The following is an 18445-nucleotide window of genomic DNA, read 5'->3' on the forward strand; positions in this document are numbered from 1 at the left end:
GCCTCCTTAGCAGAGGAGCTCAACCACTTCTATGCCCGCTTCGAGACATCTGGGCTAGATAATGGAGCTGCTCCCCCACCTGCTGGCACAGACCACACAGCCATGGTAACAGCAGAGGAGGTAAGACACATCCTCAGGTCTGTGAACACAAGGAAGGCAGAGGGACCAGATGCCATTCCAGGAAGAGCGCTCAAAGAATGCGCATACCAGCTCGCAGATGTCTTTACGGACATTTTTAATATGTCTTTAGCCAAAGCGGTTGTACCAACCTGTTTTAAAACAGCAACTATTATTCCTGTGCCCAAGCAAAGCAACATCAGCACTTTAAATGATTATAGACCTGTGGCGCTCACTCCCATCATCGCCAAGTGCTTTGAGAGGCTGGTGGCGAAGCGCGTTAAGGCTGCCCTCCCTCGCTCCCTGGACCAGCATCAGTATGCTTACAGGGAAAACAGGTCCACTGAGGATGCTATCGTCACAGCCCTCCATACAACGCTGACACACCTGGACAAGAAGGAGACATGTGAGACTACTCTTCATAGATTACAGCTCGGCTTTTAATACCATCGTCCCCAACCGGCTGATCACCAAACTCCTTGATCTGGGCCTCAGCTACAGCCTGTGTATGTGGATTAAGGATTTCCTAACAGATCGCCCCCAGACAGTGAGACTGGGTCCTCACCAATCCTCAAGCCTGTCCCTCAGCACCGGAGCTCCACAAGGCTGTGTATTGAGTCCCCTGCTCTACTCCGTCTACACATATGACTGCACCAACACCCATACATCAAATACAGTTATCAAATTTGCAGATGACACGACTGTGGTAGGACAAATCACCAACGGAAATGAAAGTGCCTACAGAGACGAAGTTGACAGACTGACAGGATGGTGTAAACAAAACAACCTGACCCTGAATGTCAAAAAGACAAAAGAAATCAAAGTTGACTTCAGACCGCAAAAGGCAAACCCTCAACCCCTCATCATCAATGGTGAGGAAGTGGAGAGGACCTCCTGCTTTAAGTTCCTGGGGGTTATGCTCTCAGAGGACCTGAAATGGGTGATGAACACAACCCGCCACAGTCAAGAAAGCACAGCAGCGGCTCTACTTCTTGAGAATACTGAAGAGAAACAACCTGTCTCCCGAGCTGCTTAAGTCTTTTTACCACTGTTGCATTAAAAGTGTCCTCACATACTGTATCACTGCATGGTATGTCAACTGCACAGACAAGGACAGGAAATCCCTGTCAGGTCATAAGGTCTGCGGAGAGAATAATTGGACTTCCACTGCCTCCCCTGGATGACATCTTTAGGACACGCTGCCTCCGCCGAGCATGTGGCATTTTGAAGGATGAGACTCACCCCGCAAACCATCTCTTCACCCTGCTACCCTCTGGCAGGCGCTACCGGGCCACTACAGCCCGCACCTCCAGACTGCAGAACAGTTTCATCCCCAGGGCCATCACAGAACTAAACAATCACACAACCCTCATACCCTCCACCCAGCACAACTGCACTTTTTTTAGTGGTTGCACAAACAAATTTCGTTGTGTATCTAATGCTATTCTATTCTATATTAATGGTTACAGCATTCATAGGTAAGAAATGACATAATATACTGCAGCAGGAGGGAAAATGAAATAGCAAATGATATCATAGTCAACCAACAATCACAACTACCTAAACATATTCAGAGTCCATTTTGTCTATCTTCCGATATCCAAGTAATTTCTCAGTCGTAATAGAAAGGTTAGTCTCTCCATCTCATGCATCTCCTTAATAATATTTATCCAATTATCCACAGTAGGTAAGTCTGTCTGTAACCATTTACGTGTAATTGTTTTCTTTGCTGCTGCCGTAAATATTTTCAACAGGTATCTATCAATTCTTGTGATAGACATGATCTTGGAATTTGCAGAACTAAAATTTGTTGTATAGTTTCCCCAACACTCACCCAGAACTTCTCAATCTTTGGGCAGGCCAAAACAATGTGGTAGTGATCTGCACCCATTTCACTACAACCCCTACACACACACAGACTGTGGAACAGATACATTCTCTTACACACACACACACATAGAGACTGTGGAACAGATACACGCTCTTACATACACACACACACACACACACACACACACACACACACACACACACACACACACACACACACACACACAGAGAGAGAATGTGGAACAGATACACACTCTTACACAGACTGTGAAACTGGACCTGCAGTGTCCAAAGGAGGGGGGAGGTATCAAGCGCTGCACACAAAGGTGGAGGACACACCCAGATAAAAAGCCCCGCCCTTTTTGGCTATTTCAAGAAGAAAACTCAGGGTGTGTGTGAGGGAGGGTAGGTGTGTGTGTTGGTGTGAGTGTGTGAGTAATTATAACACTAGTAGGATGAGTGTGTGTGTGAGAGTGTGTGTAATTATAACACTAGTAGGATGAGTGTGTGTGTGAGAGTGTGTGTAATTATAACACTAGTAGGATGAGTGTGTGTGTGTGAGAGTGTGTGTAATTATAACACTAGTAGGATGAGTGTGTGTGTGAGAGTGTGTGTGTGTTGTGAGTGTGAGTGTGTGTGTGTGTGTGTGTGAGTGTGTGTGTAATTATAACACTAGTAGGATGAGTGTGTGTGTGTGAGAGTGTGTGTAATTATAACACTAGCAGGATGAGTGTGTGTGTGAGAGTGTGTGTAATTAAAACATTAGTAGGATGTGTGTGTGTTTGAGCTGGCCTTATAGTTATAGTTATAAATATAGATATAACGGTTTTACCTAACAGATATAGCAGAATTACGTCTTTCCCGCCATCTTGGATGAGCGCGCGCACGGGCACAAGTCTTTTTGTCTGTTTTGCTACTTAAAGGAACATTTGTTTAAACTAGTGGATATCAAAAACAAACAAGAAAACACAAACATGCAAATATAACTGCTTTATTACTGATTTGGTAAGCATTTCTAGGCAAAATAACCGTTTTGAAAATTGGACAAAATTGAGCATTTCTTGATTTAGATCAAAACTTAATATCTCATTAAAACGAAAAAATGAGCAGTTTCACTTGGGCACCCCTTCTAATATCTTTTAGTAGGGTATAAGCTAATTGTGTGCCAAATGTCATGCTTTTATCACTCTTGTCACGATCTTGTTGTTAAGCCACCTGACTATTAGTGAAAGCTCCCTCAGAGGCGAAATGCAAGGGGCTGGACTGACCCAAACAAATCAAATACTGTTTTGCTCCTGATCCACCAATCAAAACGGAGACGTATCATTTGAACGCAAGTTGCACCTACACTTCCGAGTATAAAAGAAAAACGCAGGCATGGTAAGCGCTCACCCTGAGACGACACTCTGCAGAGTTTGTTCGATTTCTCTTGCTTCCTCTATCATTGATATATTAATATATCATTGAGATATTCTTTATAAACAGTCTTTTTAAAGACTCACTCCTTCCTATAGGCCTACTGCTTTGGTGGAGGCAGTAGAAATTGACATCGTCAATTGACATCGTCAGCCTAGACTAAAGTGAAACCAAAATCGCGCTTTCGACTTTGGCCTATTTGTGGTCCTTTCAAAGACAAAGACACGAAGGTAAGTTGACGAAATATCTATAAAAAAAAAACGTTAGCGTGCACCACAAAGAGCACTTCAAGTGGGTATAACAGGACTGCAATTCTTAAATATACGAAATAATTCAGTCTAACTTCGCGTCGAAATGGTTGTGCTACAGTTAAAATGGGGGTAGGGCTACACTGCAGAACTGTTACTTTGGATGCAGCCTAGGCTAATTCATGTCTTTGGGAGCCGATTGGAAATTGAAGCAGTTTGCGTACATGAATGCATTCGCCATAGTCTACACCTCCGCTTCACTAATCAACTTGTTTTGCGACAGAGTCGTTTATTGAAGGTTTGTGTCATATCTGAATGTCTCTCCACTTGGTTATGAAAGAGGTAACGTATTGTAGTTCCGTTCTGCTAGCAACGATAACCCACAATAACCCCAGGAAGTAAAACGAAACGAGGAAGTAAAATGAGTTTGTTGTATCAAATGAAAGATTTTTACAACAAACAACCCTGTTAATCGACTGGGTAATATAAAAACCTTTTATATGCAACGAGTTTTATTGTTCCATTTGTCCTAATGATCGGGAAAATAGTTAAAAGCGTGTTTGAAAGTTATAGTAGCCTATTTGTCATTATAAAGTCCCAATCTGTCTACTCGCTAGATCAGACTTTATAATGGTATTTTGTTAACTGTGCATTATATTAACTTGCTTTAAAACAAGGTAAGATATAGTGAGTTAATTTTAAGCGTACAGGATACTTTGATAATGACTAAGATGTAGCTGAAAATTGACAATTAATATTACTTTCATAGTAACATCAAAATGGGTTAAAAACGATTCACTGATGTTACAAAAGTATGATTTTCTTGTTTAAATATAGGGAACACTGACTAAACAGGCATCATTGCAAATATTGTAGTAAGAAACAGTAAAACACACAACAATCTGCTGATAAAAGGATTATGTCTTCAATAAAGTTGGTTGAACATGTTCAGGACACTGTAAAGAAAGGGTAAAAAATGTTTAGCAGTTATTAATCTGGCCATTCACTGTGAAAAAACACTTGACACACAGATCACACAGGTGAAAAGGGATTATCTCCAATGCCAGGGTATTGCCATGTGACACGTATCAAACTTTGCTGATGAAACTAAAGATTGTGTCTCAATGAAAGGGGGGTGGAATATGTTTAGGACATTCCAAACATTAAATAAAATGTGTGAAGTAGTTGAGATTTACGTCCCTGAATGCTCCACAATACTTTAAACATAGGCCTAAACACAGGCGAAAATGCATTGTCTTCAATGGTAGGGCCATGTGATACCTATGACAGTTTGCTGATGAAACTAAAGATTGTGTCTCAATGAAAGGGGGGTGGAATATGTTCAGGACATTCCAAACATTAAATAAAATGTGTGAAGTAGTGGAGAATTACGTCCCTGAAGGCTCCACAACTTTTTCAGCAAAGAGTGATACGTCCCTGAAGGCTCCACAACTTTTTCAGCAAAGAGTGATACATGTCACATGGCCCTGCCATTGAAGTTAATGCATTTTCGCCTGTGTGTAGGCCTATGTTTAAAGTATTGTGGAGCCTTCAGGGACGTAAATCTCAACTACTTCACACATTTTATTTAATGTTTGGAGTGTCCTGAACATATTCCACCCCCCTTTCATTGAGACACAATCTTTAGTTTTTTCAGCAAAGAGTGATACATGTCACATGGCCCTGCCATTGAAGATAATGCATTTTCGCCTGTGTGTAGGCCTATGTTTAAAGTATTGTGGAGCCTTCAGGGACGTAAATCTCAACTACTTCACACATTTTATTTAATGTTTGGAGTGTCCTGAACATATTCCACCCCCCTTTCATTGAGACACAATCTTTAGTTTTTTCAGCAAAGAGCGATACATGTCACATGGCCCTGCCATTGAAGTTAATGCATTTTCGCCTGTCTGATCACCTATGTTTAAAGTATTGTGGAGCCTTCAGGGACGTAAATCTGAACTACTTCACACATTTTATTTAATGTTTGGAGTGTCCTGAACATATTCCACCCCCCTTTCATTGAGACACAATCTTTATTTTTTTCAGCAAAGAGTGATACATGTCACATGGCCCTGCCATTGAAGATAATGCATTTTCGCCTGTGTGTAGGCCTATGTTTAAAGTATTGTGGAGCATTCAGGGACGTAAATCTCAACTACTTCACACATTTTATTTAATGTTTGGAGTGTGCTGAACATATTCCACCCCACTTTTATTGAGACACAATCTTTAGTTTCATCAGCAAAGTGTGATACGTGTCACATGGCAATACCCTGGCATTGGAGATAATCCCTTTTCACCTGTGTGATCTGTGTGTCAAGTGTTTTTTTACAGTGAATGACCAGAATAATGACTGCTAAACATATTTTACCCTTTCTTTACAGTTCTGAACAAGTTCAACCAACTTTAATGAAGGCATAATCCTTTTATCAGCATATTGGGGTGTGTTTTACTTTTTCTTAATACATTATTGTCTGTTTAGTCATTGTTCATTATATTAAAACAAGAAAACCATACTTTTGTAACATCAGTGAATCGTTTTTAACCCATTTTGATGTTACTATGAAATTAATATCTCTGATAGTTTAAGAAAACACGGGGCTAATAAGGGACTTTTATTTTGAAAAATCGTAACCGGAAGTCGCTCGAGCTCATTTGCCTATAGTTGCTCACTGAACGCTGCTACGTATTGTGTCGGGTCTTCTCAGGTCTGTCACCAGTGGTGATATCCGGTGTAACCAGCACTTCCAAGTCCCGCGGTGAAGAGAGCCTGAGGGGATTCTGTGGGAATCAGAAGACGGACACACGGTGGGTGATATAAGTCGGTTGGACGAAATTCATATATTGTTTGAGACGCTTGTAGTGAGTGTCGTATATGGGTAAGAATAAAACTGACGCAGTTTGGTTAACTAGGAAGTAGGATAGCCGAATTATAGCCTACTTTCGACCACCGTCATTTTTAGCGTAACTCGGCGTGGATATTAAGACAATATCATTGATTAGCAATTTCTGGAATTTCTAAATAACGCATATCATGACAGAGGCGACGAAGGATGCGAGGAAGATAAAAAGTAACCAAGAGTAACCACGCAAGAGTCCAAACAAGAGTCAAGAAAAAGCTTGAGAGCTGGATGTCCCTGTTTAGTTTAATCCAGATGTATTGTTATTAGTTTGTCGACTTTGCGTCCTAACCCTAATTACTTTACAGAAGCAACATCGACGTATGTAGCCTAATAAAATGAACGCAACTTTGAGCATGATATGGTATGTATTTTACTGTATAATAGTCTTAGCGACATTAGTCTCAGTGATTTATATTATTCAAATTCTCCGTGCAGAGTTGACAGTAGTAGCCTAAACTCATAACTCCGAGCATAATACAGAGCTGCCAACTTTTCCAAAAACCTTCGAGTGAGATTTTGACGCGGGTGACCAACATTTTGCCGCGCACACAGCCACACACGTTGGTGGCTCAAATATCAGGGAATTGAAATTAATTTGGCGTTGTACCCATGTTGTGCCCTGCATTCTGGTGGTTTGTGGGGCCCAAAGACGTTGATAGGGGCAGCCTACTGGAGATGGACAACTTTGGTTACATTCTGTGAAGCCAAGACATAGCTGAAGGTCCACCCCAGGACATTTTGGTTTAAGGTGATGTTATTTCCTGCATTCTAGTGGATTTTGGGTGGTATGCTAAAGATGTGCAATACCTGAACTTATTCTGATTCATGTTCATCTGATCATGACTTGTAGGGCCTTCTAGACTTGAGCTGAACATTCAACCAGAAAACTATTGTTGTGCCTCAATGACTGTCTATGTACCACTATATAGCCTAATTAATAGACCTGTGTTTAAGATTTGACCAAGGTAGGTTGATTGACATTTTGATTACAATGGTATTCAACTAATTCTTAACTGAAATCTAACCTATATTGTTAATAATTGTATTCTTAAGAGCACTTAATGATTGATGTTCAGCAAAAAATGACAAGATTAGTTAGGGAGAAATATTTTTCATTATTCAAAGCCTCCCACCACACGTTCCATCAAACAAAAAAGTGCAACAAATAAAGTGCTTATACAGTAGCCTTTTTAAGCAATACAATGGATCAACACATGACAGAAATAACTAAAAATTAGGTATCAGATGCAGATCAGAAGCTGGTTAGTCATTTTCTAAGATATGTGGGCAAGGTTGTACTGGCCTGTGGCCTTCTTGGAGGCCTTGATGACCTCTGAGGGGGGCTCCCATCTGAAACAAGGCTCCAGGTCGGCCATCTTTATGGCCATTATTGAGGACAGGGTGCCATCCAATGCCAGGCTATTTCTGGTCTTAGTTTTGTTCAGTTCCACAACTGAAAACACCCTCTCAGCATCTGCTTTCGAATGGGGAAACACCAGGACCAGCTTGGCGACGGCAGCAAGCCTCTCAAATTTTTTGGCTCCTGTCACCTATGGAAAATGAACCAAGAACAAAATGGAAAAACGTACCATATTTTGTTTTGATTAATACTGTAAGTCAGTCGCGTTTTTAGCCTGAAATTTCTGGTGGGGCAATTTTGTATGAGGTCATGTCACCGTCACAAAAATAGAGGTAGCTGATTATTATAAGCAGTAGGCCTATTTAGACCAGTAAGATATGCTATGGGCTGCATTTTGAGTGCCAGCAGGGAGCAGAAATCCTATTTCAAATACATTTCACATGCTTCAGCACGACACAAAGATGTTGCCTATAATACAGCATTAAAGTAAAATGATTGCAACAAAGTAAAAAGATTAGACAGACACACAGCTCAAATAACTTGCATAATTTATTAAGCTTGTGGCACACGTATGGCATACAATATGAAGCAAAAGGAACAACTGAAACAATGAACAGCAACAAAACATGCTGCTAAATGAACAAAACTTTGTTCTTGCAGATTGCATTGATACATCCATCAGCTCCAAAAAAAATGTTTGACTGACAGAATCATAGTGTCTTTGCAGCCTGGTGTCGCCCTCGCACATCGTCTCAAAGTTTGCACTTCCCACAGAGCTTTATGCACGATATCAGCCTCCCATCAGTACATAACGATTCTCCTCCGTCTGTTTGTTATGCTCTAAAATGTTCCGCTGATATGCACTATCTAGCTGTGCCATGATGTTGACCTGCCCCAATAGTCCCAATTGCAGGGCACAATTGATTATGGGGTTTACAGCTTTCGTGTTTCACTGTTCTTTCTGCCAGATGCTTCAGGTCTTTGAATTCATCCGTTGGGAAACATGGGAAACAGAACAGTGCTCGTTTTGATGTGCTAGCTGCTAGCCATGTATTTCTGTCATACCATTCCGTCTTGAAAGTTCGAGTCGCTTTCTGACCAGGCTGCAGCAGGATCAAGTCGTCTGGTCTGTGTGGTCCCAAACATTTGATTTCTAATTTTTCTTCCAGCGACAATGTACTAAATTGCACCCTCAACAAATAATCTACGTTATTCATTGTATGAATTAAAAAACACTTCCAAAATAGTCGAAATCTAGCGATAGCTAACTAGCAGTGTCGTTACTGGCATTGATCTGACTGTATTTTATTTTTTTCTTAGTCACGGTGTACAGGTCTTGCGGTTTTTACATTATTCCAGTCTAGTTGCCAGGCAGATTTCGTGGGGCACATCTGAAAGTGCCCCACCGTTCAATGTTAACTTTGGCCTGTGTGGTTCACGCTCATTGGTGTTTCCATGGTAACGGTGGGGCAGCGCGGGCCGTTGCCCCACCGGAAAGGGAGGGACAGCGGAGAGCAGCATTTCACAGAGCAAGCACAGACAGAAAAACACACAAATCAAATTACTCCAAAACAAGACTATAATGCTTGTGAGTCAAGTTTATTCACACACATATTCACGCTACTTTGCATAAAAAACAAATATATATATATTTTGCCGTGAAGTACGAATGTATTGAGCTTTCTGCACAACAGCGTCATCTGGATCTGGTGGGGCAGTGCCCCACCTGCCCCTAATGTAGAAACGCCACTGCTGTAAGTGTACTGTAACAAAGTTCAGATACAACATGCATAGTTTGCATCATGTATGACACAATATATGCATGCATCAATAAAAGCAACATATGTAGCCAAGCCACACCTGCCAAAAAGAAAGGCAAAAAAAATGTATACCTTATGTTTCCGTGTTGCCATTCCAGCCCAGAAGCTTTCCATCTCAGTTTCGTCCTGAAGGGAGGTGGTTGGCATGGTCTGATAATTCAGAAACTCCTCACCCAGGTGGTCATGCTCCTCTGGCCCATGGTATGGGAGGAGATGGGGAAACCTATTTATGAGAGTTCCAGGTTGTTAAGTTATAGGTATATTGTCATCAACCAGCAGCAGTTCATACACATCTTTGAGGAAAAGCCATATAAGAATAACTCATGTGCAGTTTAGGAGTGAACATACCTCATCATAAGCATTTTAGCTAAGATGATAGACAATAATTAAAGAAAAAAACTAACCTTTCAACAAAGTACAGGACATCTTCAATGCCACTTTAGCCCTCTGCCGCACATCTACAAATAATGCGTGTTTGATCAGTGGCTCTTCCATTGGCAGCTTCTTAAATGCATAGCCCACAGCACTTGTTAGGAAACACATCTTCATGGAATCAATCCACCTGCCATGGTGTGATGTCACCCTCATCAAGATATCTGTTACGTTTAGCCCTGGTTGTGAACCCAATGTTCAATTGTTTCCCTGTACAGATACAGCATATCAGGTTAACATAAATGGTTTAACATACTGATGCAGCAATATCAGCTTGACACATAGGGCAAGAAATCCAACCAGAAGCTCACTGTTGGAAAGACTACCACAAACATTAGGTTTCTACTCATGAAGTGGCAAAAGGCTAGGTACAAGGCTAAATATCACATTTTATCTATCACATATCACAGTGTATGATCATAATAATAGCCAAACACTAACCTGGCAAATGGTTTGCCTTCTCTTTATAGGCAATTTCACAAGGCTCCTCATGGCCTTGCAGAGCTGCTGGAACCATACATTTGGAACATAGCTTGCGTATGAATTTCACCATCTATGACAGACATTTACAAAAATAGTATTAGATCCCTGCAGATAACAGCTGAGTTTACATTCACCACACAAAATCAAGTTCACACCCACAAACACAAACTAATAATTTCTTTCAAGATTTAAAGTTTAGTACTTAATTGAACCACATGTCATTAACATACCTCTCTGCTCAGTTTGGAGATGAAGATTTTCCTCAGCGATGTATTCTCTTCCCGAGTTTCTACCGCGGTTGTCTCTCTTTGTAACTCTTCTTCTGTCGCTAACTTCGGGACTTCTTGGGGTAAATAGGATGTCTATGCAGCGAATAGGCCCAAAATCAGATCTTTTTTTGCCGTGAGAAATTGGATGTGTGGTGTGAGTGCGTGTGAAAACATGCAAAAGCGTGTGTCACACGGCGAAACCGTGAGAGTTGGCAGCTCTGCATAATATGACATGCATTTTACTCCCTACAAGTTAATCAACAGCATTCATTACAAGAGGTAGTCATACAAATATAACGTACTCATCACAAATATCCTCAGCGGGGTCAAGACGAAACTTAAAGTGGATACGTTCGTCCTTACCGTCTTCACCACTTTCATCTGAGGAGTGGTTGTCCTCCTCGCTCAGGCCTGTATTCATGAAGGCAAGAGTTTATCAAAGACACTTTGATGTGACCAAGAGGAGGCGAGAGGTGTGAACACTCATCACACCTCCCTCGGGTCATGCCATCTTAAGTATATTAAACCAGAAATGCTTACATTTTAGCCTAAGTCCAATTACAAGCAACAAGTACCGAATGAATATAGGATTCATTGGATTATTAAATCTGATATTTCCAACTCCTTTAGAAAGTGTGTGTGGTTTCACTACTACATATTAGTAATTTCAAAGTAACCTTTTCTTCTCCAAAACCACAATGATTATTGATGAGTTAGGTCTGAACGGACCTGTGGTGGCCCCTCCACATTGCTACTTCAATATGACCCATCTGTCAAAGACAATGGCTTTTTAATAGTGCTGTCAGTTTAACGCGTTATTAACGGCGTTAACGCAAACCCATTTTAACGGCGTACATTTTTTTATCACGAGATTACCGCGAGTTTTTTAATTTTTTTAATTTTTTAATTTTTTTTAGATTCACGTTCTTTTTGGCCTCGCAAACTGTCTAGTAGGCTAACGTTACGGTTTGAGTGAATGGTGAGTGTGATACGGCGAAATGGATGATAAAAAGCTTCTGAATGGAAAGTTTACTTTTAAAAGTTGTGTTGTGCAAAAGAAGCGAGCTTCACTGTTGTCTGAAAATGTCAACAGGCAGCTGGCTGAAAGCAAAGAAGTAGTAGGCTTACCTTTTATTGGTAACCTAACTGTTATGGTTCATTGTTTCTGAAATAAGAGGCCTGACTGCTATGTTCCCAGCAAACTTGAAAAAAAGAAAATATTAAGCCATGGTTTAACTGCACTATAGGCTGAGTCCTTGTTTACCTGAAATGTGCACTTTATAATTTGATTTTGTACCGCCCTGTTTGGCAATGTTGGTTTTCAATAAAATAAAACATTTACATAAAGCAAGCCAATCTACTTTTCCATGTTGATAAGGGCATTCAAATAAAAATAAAATGATGGAAAAAATAAATAAACGAACGAAATTTAGAATAGATACAAATTTGCGATTAATCGCGATTAATTTTGAGTTAACTATGACATATTTTAATCGTTTGACAGCACTACTTTTTAACATGGCTGTCGTTCTTTACTGGAGCTTAATTACTTTACAGGAGCCTAATACTAATTTCTGCGCAGACAACAAACTCCAATCGTCGACGTATGTAGCCTAATAAAATGAACGCAACTCTGAGCATGATATGATATGTATTTTACTGTATAATAGTCTGAGTGACATGAAGTCATTGCCTTGCAGAGTTGACGGTAGTAGCCTAAACTCCGAGCATAATACGACATGCGTTTTACTCCCTACAAGTTAATCAACAGCATTCATTACAAGAGGTAGTCAAACAAATATAACTTACTCATCACAAATATCCTCAGCGGGGTCAAGACGAAGCTTTAAGTGGATACCGTAAATCCTCAAATAGTAGCCGGGGCTTTTATTTACTTAGGCTGCACAGCGCACCAGCTTGTATTTGGGGCAGGCTTGTATTAGGGGCAGGCCTTTATTTCTTACGGCTCTTCAGAATGTTCAAAAAAGTTCCGTTGATTTGAATGGGGCACCCCAACGTTAGCAGGTCTGTAATTTCTTGATATTCACCACCTCGAAAAGTTAATGACCGCTGTCATTGGCAACAGGTTTTGTGTTTCTAATTCACATCTTTCATATCATTCCGCAAGAAGTCCGTCATTTAACGTAGCGCAGTGTTTCTCAAACTTTTTCAGACCAAGGACCACTTAGCCAATAAAAAAAAACTTGCGGACCTTCTAACTAAGTAGTAGGCTATATCCCCGGAACAACAGGCTTCCTACCCAGACCTGGCGGCATACAATTTTTAGCGGCACATGATTTTTGCGGGTGGGCACTTTTTTACGTAACGGTAGGCTAGTCATAGATATGACGAGTTTCTAATTGGCCAAAACCAAACTTTTTGGAACGTTTTCGTTTCTTTTCTGAAAACTGGGCCTGCCACATTGACGGTAAAATCTTCCATGTTCTTGATAGTTTTTTTCCCCGCAAGGTGTTACCAAATTGCTACAATTATCAATGACAGTTACAGTTAGATACAAATTACCACAACATTCCGTTACGTTAAATGACCGGACTACTTGCGGAATGATATGAAAGTGTGAATTAGAAGCACAAAACCCGTTGCCAATGACAGCGGTCAATATCTTTTTGCAGAGGTGAATATCAAGAAATTACAGACCTTCGGAAGTTGGGGTGGCCCATTCAAATCAACAGAACTTTTTGGAAAATTCTGAAGAGCCGTATAATAATCTTTAATAGATTAGGCTACTACTGACTGTGTTCTCTGCATTCTGAGTTGTATGTTAGAAATGTCGCAATAATTTACTTGTGGTCGTTGCGGACCACTAGGGGACACTGGCGGACCACACTTTGAGAACGACTGACGTAGCGGAAAGTCATTGTAACTTGAAGTCAGCAAGAAATGGGTTGCTATGCAACACCTGGGACGTTAAAGTTCTATTAGCCTGAAGAAAAAAAAATTCTTAGCGGAAATCACGAAACGGCAACAAAATCATTAAAAAGAGGTATTTTGGAGGAATGTCTTCTATCGTTTAGGCAAGTAACTGTATAATAACAAATTCGCCTTGTAGGCTGAAACATTTCTTTTTTTATTGCAAACAGCCATGAAATTAGCCAACAACATTAAACATGAGGAGAACATGTATTTATGAAATGCATTCAATTAAATTGTGATGTCTGCTTTGTGTTGGACTGATGCTGGTAGGCTACAGTAAAATAGGCTACGGGTACCTTTTTTTTTACCCCCGGCTTGTATACGGGGCCCGGCCTTTATTTGTCCGTATCGACCACGCCCCCGGCTACTATCTGAAGCCCGGCCTCTAATTGAATCCCGGTCTTTATTTGAGGATTTACGGTATGTTCATCCTCACCGTCTTCACCTCTTTCATCTGAGGAGTGGTTGTCCTCCTCGCTCTCTAGAGCAAGTTATGAATGTATGTATATGAAGTATGAAAACAACCCAACATGTGGACTTATACTGGTGAAACAGGGTGTTTTCTCAGCTTTTCTTGCTATGTCATGACCCAATAGTGATTGCCAATTTACCATATCCTTATCATATGAATAACCCTCATTTGCTAAGGAGTGTGACAGCTGTTTCCTCACTCAAGATTTTAGTTTTATTCCCCTTACAAAGTGCTAATTTCTTTTTTAGTCTCGAATGGTATTTATTTAAAAAGTAGAAGATTCAAGGTTTCTGGTGTTGTTTTTATGTCTCTAGGACAAAGATTTGTGGTTTTCTCTCGGGCTTTAAAAGCATATTGGCAACAATTCCACGCAACACCACAATATTCCCCACGGGACCACACTGACCTCTTAGGTGTATTGTTATTAGTTTGTCAACCGGCACCTCAGGACTGCGGTTGTTCAGACCAAAAGCCCATTCTGATCTGCTGGACATTGTGTTGTTTCTCCAGGATCAGCGACTCGCATGCAGACAAACTGCAGACATAAAAGGTTTTGGCGCACAGTTGATGTCATCGTTGACGCACCCAATGACCAATCCATCAACCATGTCGGCCCCTTTACAACATAATTTTTCACCCCTCAGTTTATACACGCTTGATTCCTTTTCCTGTGCTCGTTCATATTCTGTGTCATAATAAAGATAGCACAATGATGCCATAGTATGGGACTGTGTAAGCTAGTATTATCAGTAGCCTACATACAATACATACCAGTACAATTGAATGGAATTCAGCTATAAGTGTCACTTCCCAGCGCTACTGACAACTCTTGTGGGAAACAGATGTCAGAGAAAATATTACCAATAGTAGCCCAAAATGTTGTTGATGGAGTGCATGTGTGTGTGTGTGTGTGTGTGTGTGTGTGTGTGTGTGTGTGTGTGTGTGTGTGTGTTTTCAGGTGTCAGGATGGAGCACTTTGATCCAGATGGGGAAGAAGAGAAGGCCAGAGTCCTTAAAAGGGGTGTGTCTACTTTTGACAGGTCAGTCTTAATGGAGGGCAGTGTGTGCCAAAGATAGCTTAGTATCTTATTACAATAAAAGCTTCTCATTCCATGTGTTGATGACATTAATGAACTCCCGATATTTCTACCGACGCAGTTTATAAATTGATTTGCAAGGTCTCATTTTAGTTAACCAGGCTATGAACGATCTTTGATATCTCTACCTTAGGAAATCACCTTAACAGTTGGTAGTTGCAAGTCTGTGTAATATGAACTGATGTTAACATCTGTGAATATGAACTTGTTAATATTGAAGTTGCACAGGCACCCTGAGGGTTTCTATCTCTTCCTATTATAATTCCATGAGTTAAATTGAAGGGACTGTAACATCAGCTAGATAACTAGCTCTCACTTCATGCAAATGGAACTCAAGATTATTCAAAAGTTCCCTTAGCATAGCAACCAGACAACCATAGCAACCAGGAAACACTGCTGCATAGCCTGAGGCATTGTTTCATTTCTCAAAATCAGCTCACCAAAAAGTCAGTCTTGGGTTAAAAGTGGTCACAGCCACTTGCAGATGACTGACAAAATGAATCCTTAGTTTATGTTAATTGCAGTCTACGTTACACATAAAGAATGGGGTCTTTTGGTCAGCCAAGGTTGCTGTAAAATATTTGAATGATTGTGAAATCCAGTTTAAAGACTTTTTTGCCTTGTTCCAGTCTATATTCGCTTGTTATTTGTTGGGAAATCTGCCAAACTGGCTTTTGTGTTGTAACTAATATTTTAACATTATAAATGAATGTATAGTGTGTGTGAGTGTGTGTGTGTACAAGAGAGTTAGAGGATGGTGTCAGTGACAGGTGTGGTCCTTTTGAGGGAGATGTGAGAACATCACATGTTAATACACTCATGTTGTATTAACAGCATCCAGCTGTTGTTTCTCCTCTTCTCAGTAACAGTTCCACCCGAAACGTATGAGCGTTTCTAGTGATGCTTGCAGCCAGAAATGAAGGAATTTGACGTGACAGTATTTCTCCAAAAAGTGCGATTAAATTGCGATGATAAGTCTGAAGACTTTTTGCAGTAAATATATGTTGAAATCACTGATCTTTGGTGACATTGACCTGTAAAATGGATTCCAGCTTTTAAACCTATAGGAATATATATACAGTACTGTGCAAAGATTTAGGCTCATTGTAAACAATGCTGTAAAATTGTGATGCTTTCAATATGACATGAAAATAGTTTTTATTTATTGATTAACAAAGTGAAATACATAACTGATTTCTCTATTTTCAAAATGAGTGTTTGAAAATGAAGATTATGATTCCCTCCAATGACACTCCAAGGTTGCCGCCATGAGTACCCGTCAGGCTATTTTACCTGCTATGACGCATTCAGCCATTCTAAATCATTATCTGCTGACCTAAGAAACAAGTTCATAACTGTTCCTAGCTGGGCCTACTGTATGCAGGCACAGGGTTACGGATCATTTTGAGTAAATTAATTGAGTGTTCCTGTATTTATCTGGATATTGGCCATGACTTATCACCACATAATTCACCTGCATGATTGAGTCATGTGGACAGGATGCAAGTGCAGGTAGAATGTATTCCACAGAGCCAGCAGGGTACAAACTCACCTTGGGAGAAGTAGGCAAAACACAGATCTAAACTCTAGAACAGAGAAATCAACTTCACAGTAGCATAACCGCAGCACATAATCCAACAGTGCGACCCACACACTGGCGTAACCCCAGCACATAATCCAACAGTGCGACCCACACACTGGCGTAACCACAGCACATAATCCGACCCACACACTGGCGTAACCACAGCACATAATCCGACCCACACACTGGCGTAACCACAGCACATAATCCAACCCACACACTGGCGTAACCACAGCACATAATCCAACCCACACACTGGCGTTACCACAGCACATAATCCAACAGTGCGACCCACACACTGGCGTAAACACAGCACATAATCCAACAGTGCGACCCACACACTGGCGTAAACACAGTGACCATTCCAATGACTTTACAGTAGGAGACTCTTCTACTGGACAGTAAGATTATGACTCTTTGATTCATGCTGTGTGTGTTTGTGTGTGATTACCAGACAGTAGTAGTGAGAGGAATGTTTTCATGATGGAAGTTCTCCTCTTCTTCTCTTGGATGGGGCGATCTAGCTCTAACAGGAGGTCACACTCCCCTACACCCACCTGTGTGTCCATGAAGAGTGACCAGTCCATGGGTCGACCACTCAACTTTACAGGAGGAGTCTCTCCTAATGGACAGTAAGATTATGACTACGGTTTATGCTGTGTGTTTGTGTGTGTGTATGTGTCTTTCTATGTCTGTGTGATTAGCAGACATGAGCAGTGAGAGGAATGTTCTTCTGATTGAAGTTCTCCTCTTCTTCTCTAGGATGGGGCGATCTAGCTCTAACAGGAGGTCACACTCCCCTACACCCACCTGTGTGTCCATGAAGAGTGACCAGTCCATGGGTCGACCACTCAACTTTACAGGAGGAGATTCTCCTAATGGACAGTAAGATTATGACTCTACTAGGGGTGTAAATCTCTCATGACAAAGACGATCCGATTCGTATCTCGATACATGGGCACGATACAAGAAAAGATGCAGGCTGTCATTGTTCTGACTGAGATCAAATGCAACAGGTCAGCCAGTGTTTTGTGTTTTGCGTAGCAAAAAACGGAGAGACAAACGCTTGTGAACCGGTTCATAACTTTTAAATCGGGCAAAGACCGGTTTATGCCATTTTAATACCGATACGGGACTTCACGCATCGATGTAGTCGTATCTTACACGCTAAAAACGGATATCGATACGTATCAGGTTTTTTTTACACCCCTAGACTCTACGATTTATGCTGTTAGTGTGTGTGTGTGTGTTTGTGTATGTGTGTGATTAGCAGACATGAGCAGTGAGAGGAATGTTCTTCTGATGGAAGTTCTCCCATTCTTCTCTAGGACGGGGCGATCTAGCTCCTACAGGAGGTCACACTCCCCTACACCCACCTGTGTGTCCATGAAGAGTGACCAGTCCATGGGTCGACCACTCAACTTTACAGGAGGAGTCTCTCCTAATGGACAGTAAGATTATGAATACGGTTTATCAGGG

General features: G+C 41.0%; 1 protein-coding gene and 1 long non-coding RNA gene across 2 annotated transcripts in view; both read left to right on the forward strand.

Moving 5' to 3' along the window:
• Nucleotides 1–6025: 6025 nt before the first annotated feature.
• LOC116217957 lies at nt 6026–16314 on the forward strand. The gene is made up of 3 exons (XR_004162615.1): nt 6026–6056; nt 6323–6422; nt 15246–16314. It is a non-coding gene; the product is annotated as an uncharacterized LOC116217957 (long non-coding RNA).
• Nucleotides 16315–16477: 163 nt separating this feature from the next.
• The window catches only part of LOC116225160 (NACHT, LRR and PYD domains-containing protein 3-like), a 38775-nt gene continuing 36807 nt past the window's right edge, over nt 16478–18445 (forward strand). Inside the window, exons 1-3 of the mRNA XM_031586999.2 lie at nt 16478–17598; nt 17729–17851; nt 18295–18417. Of these exons, the coding sequence (XP_031442859.2) occupies nt 17447–17598; nt 17729–17851; nt 18295–18417 (398 nt within the window). The 5' untranslated portion in view covers nt 16478–17446. The remainder of the gene's footprint in view (nt 17599–17728; nt 17852–18294; nt 18418–18445) is intronic.

The sequence above is a fragment of the Clupea harengus genome, chromosome 20 (genome assembly GCF_900700415.2).
Source record: "Clupea harengus chromosome 20, Ch_v2.0.2, whole genome shotgun sequence".
Classification (NCBI taxonomy): Eukaryota; Metazoa; Chordata; class Actinopteri; order Clupeiformes; family Clupeidae; genus Clupea; species Clupea harengus.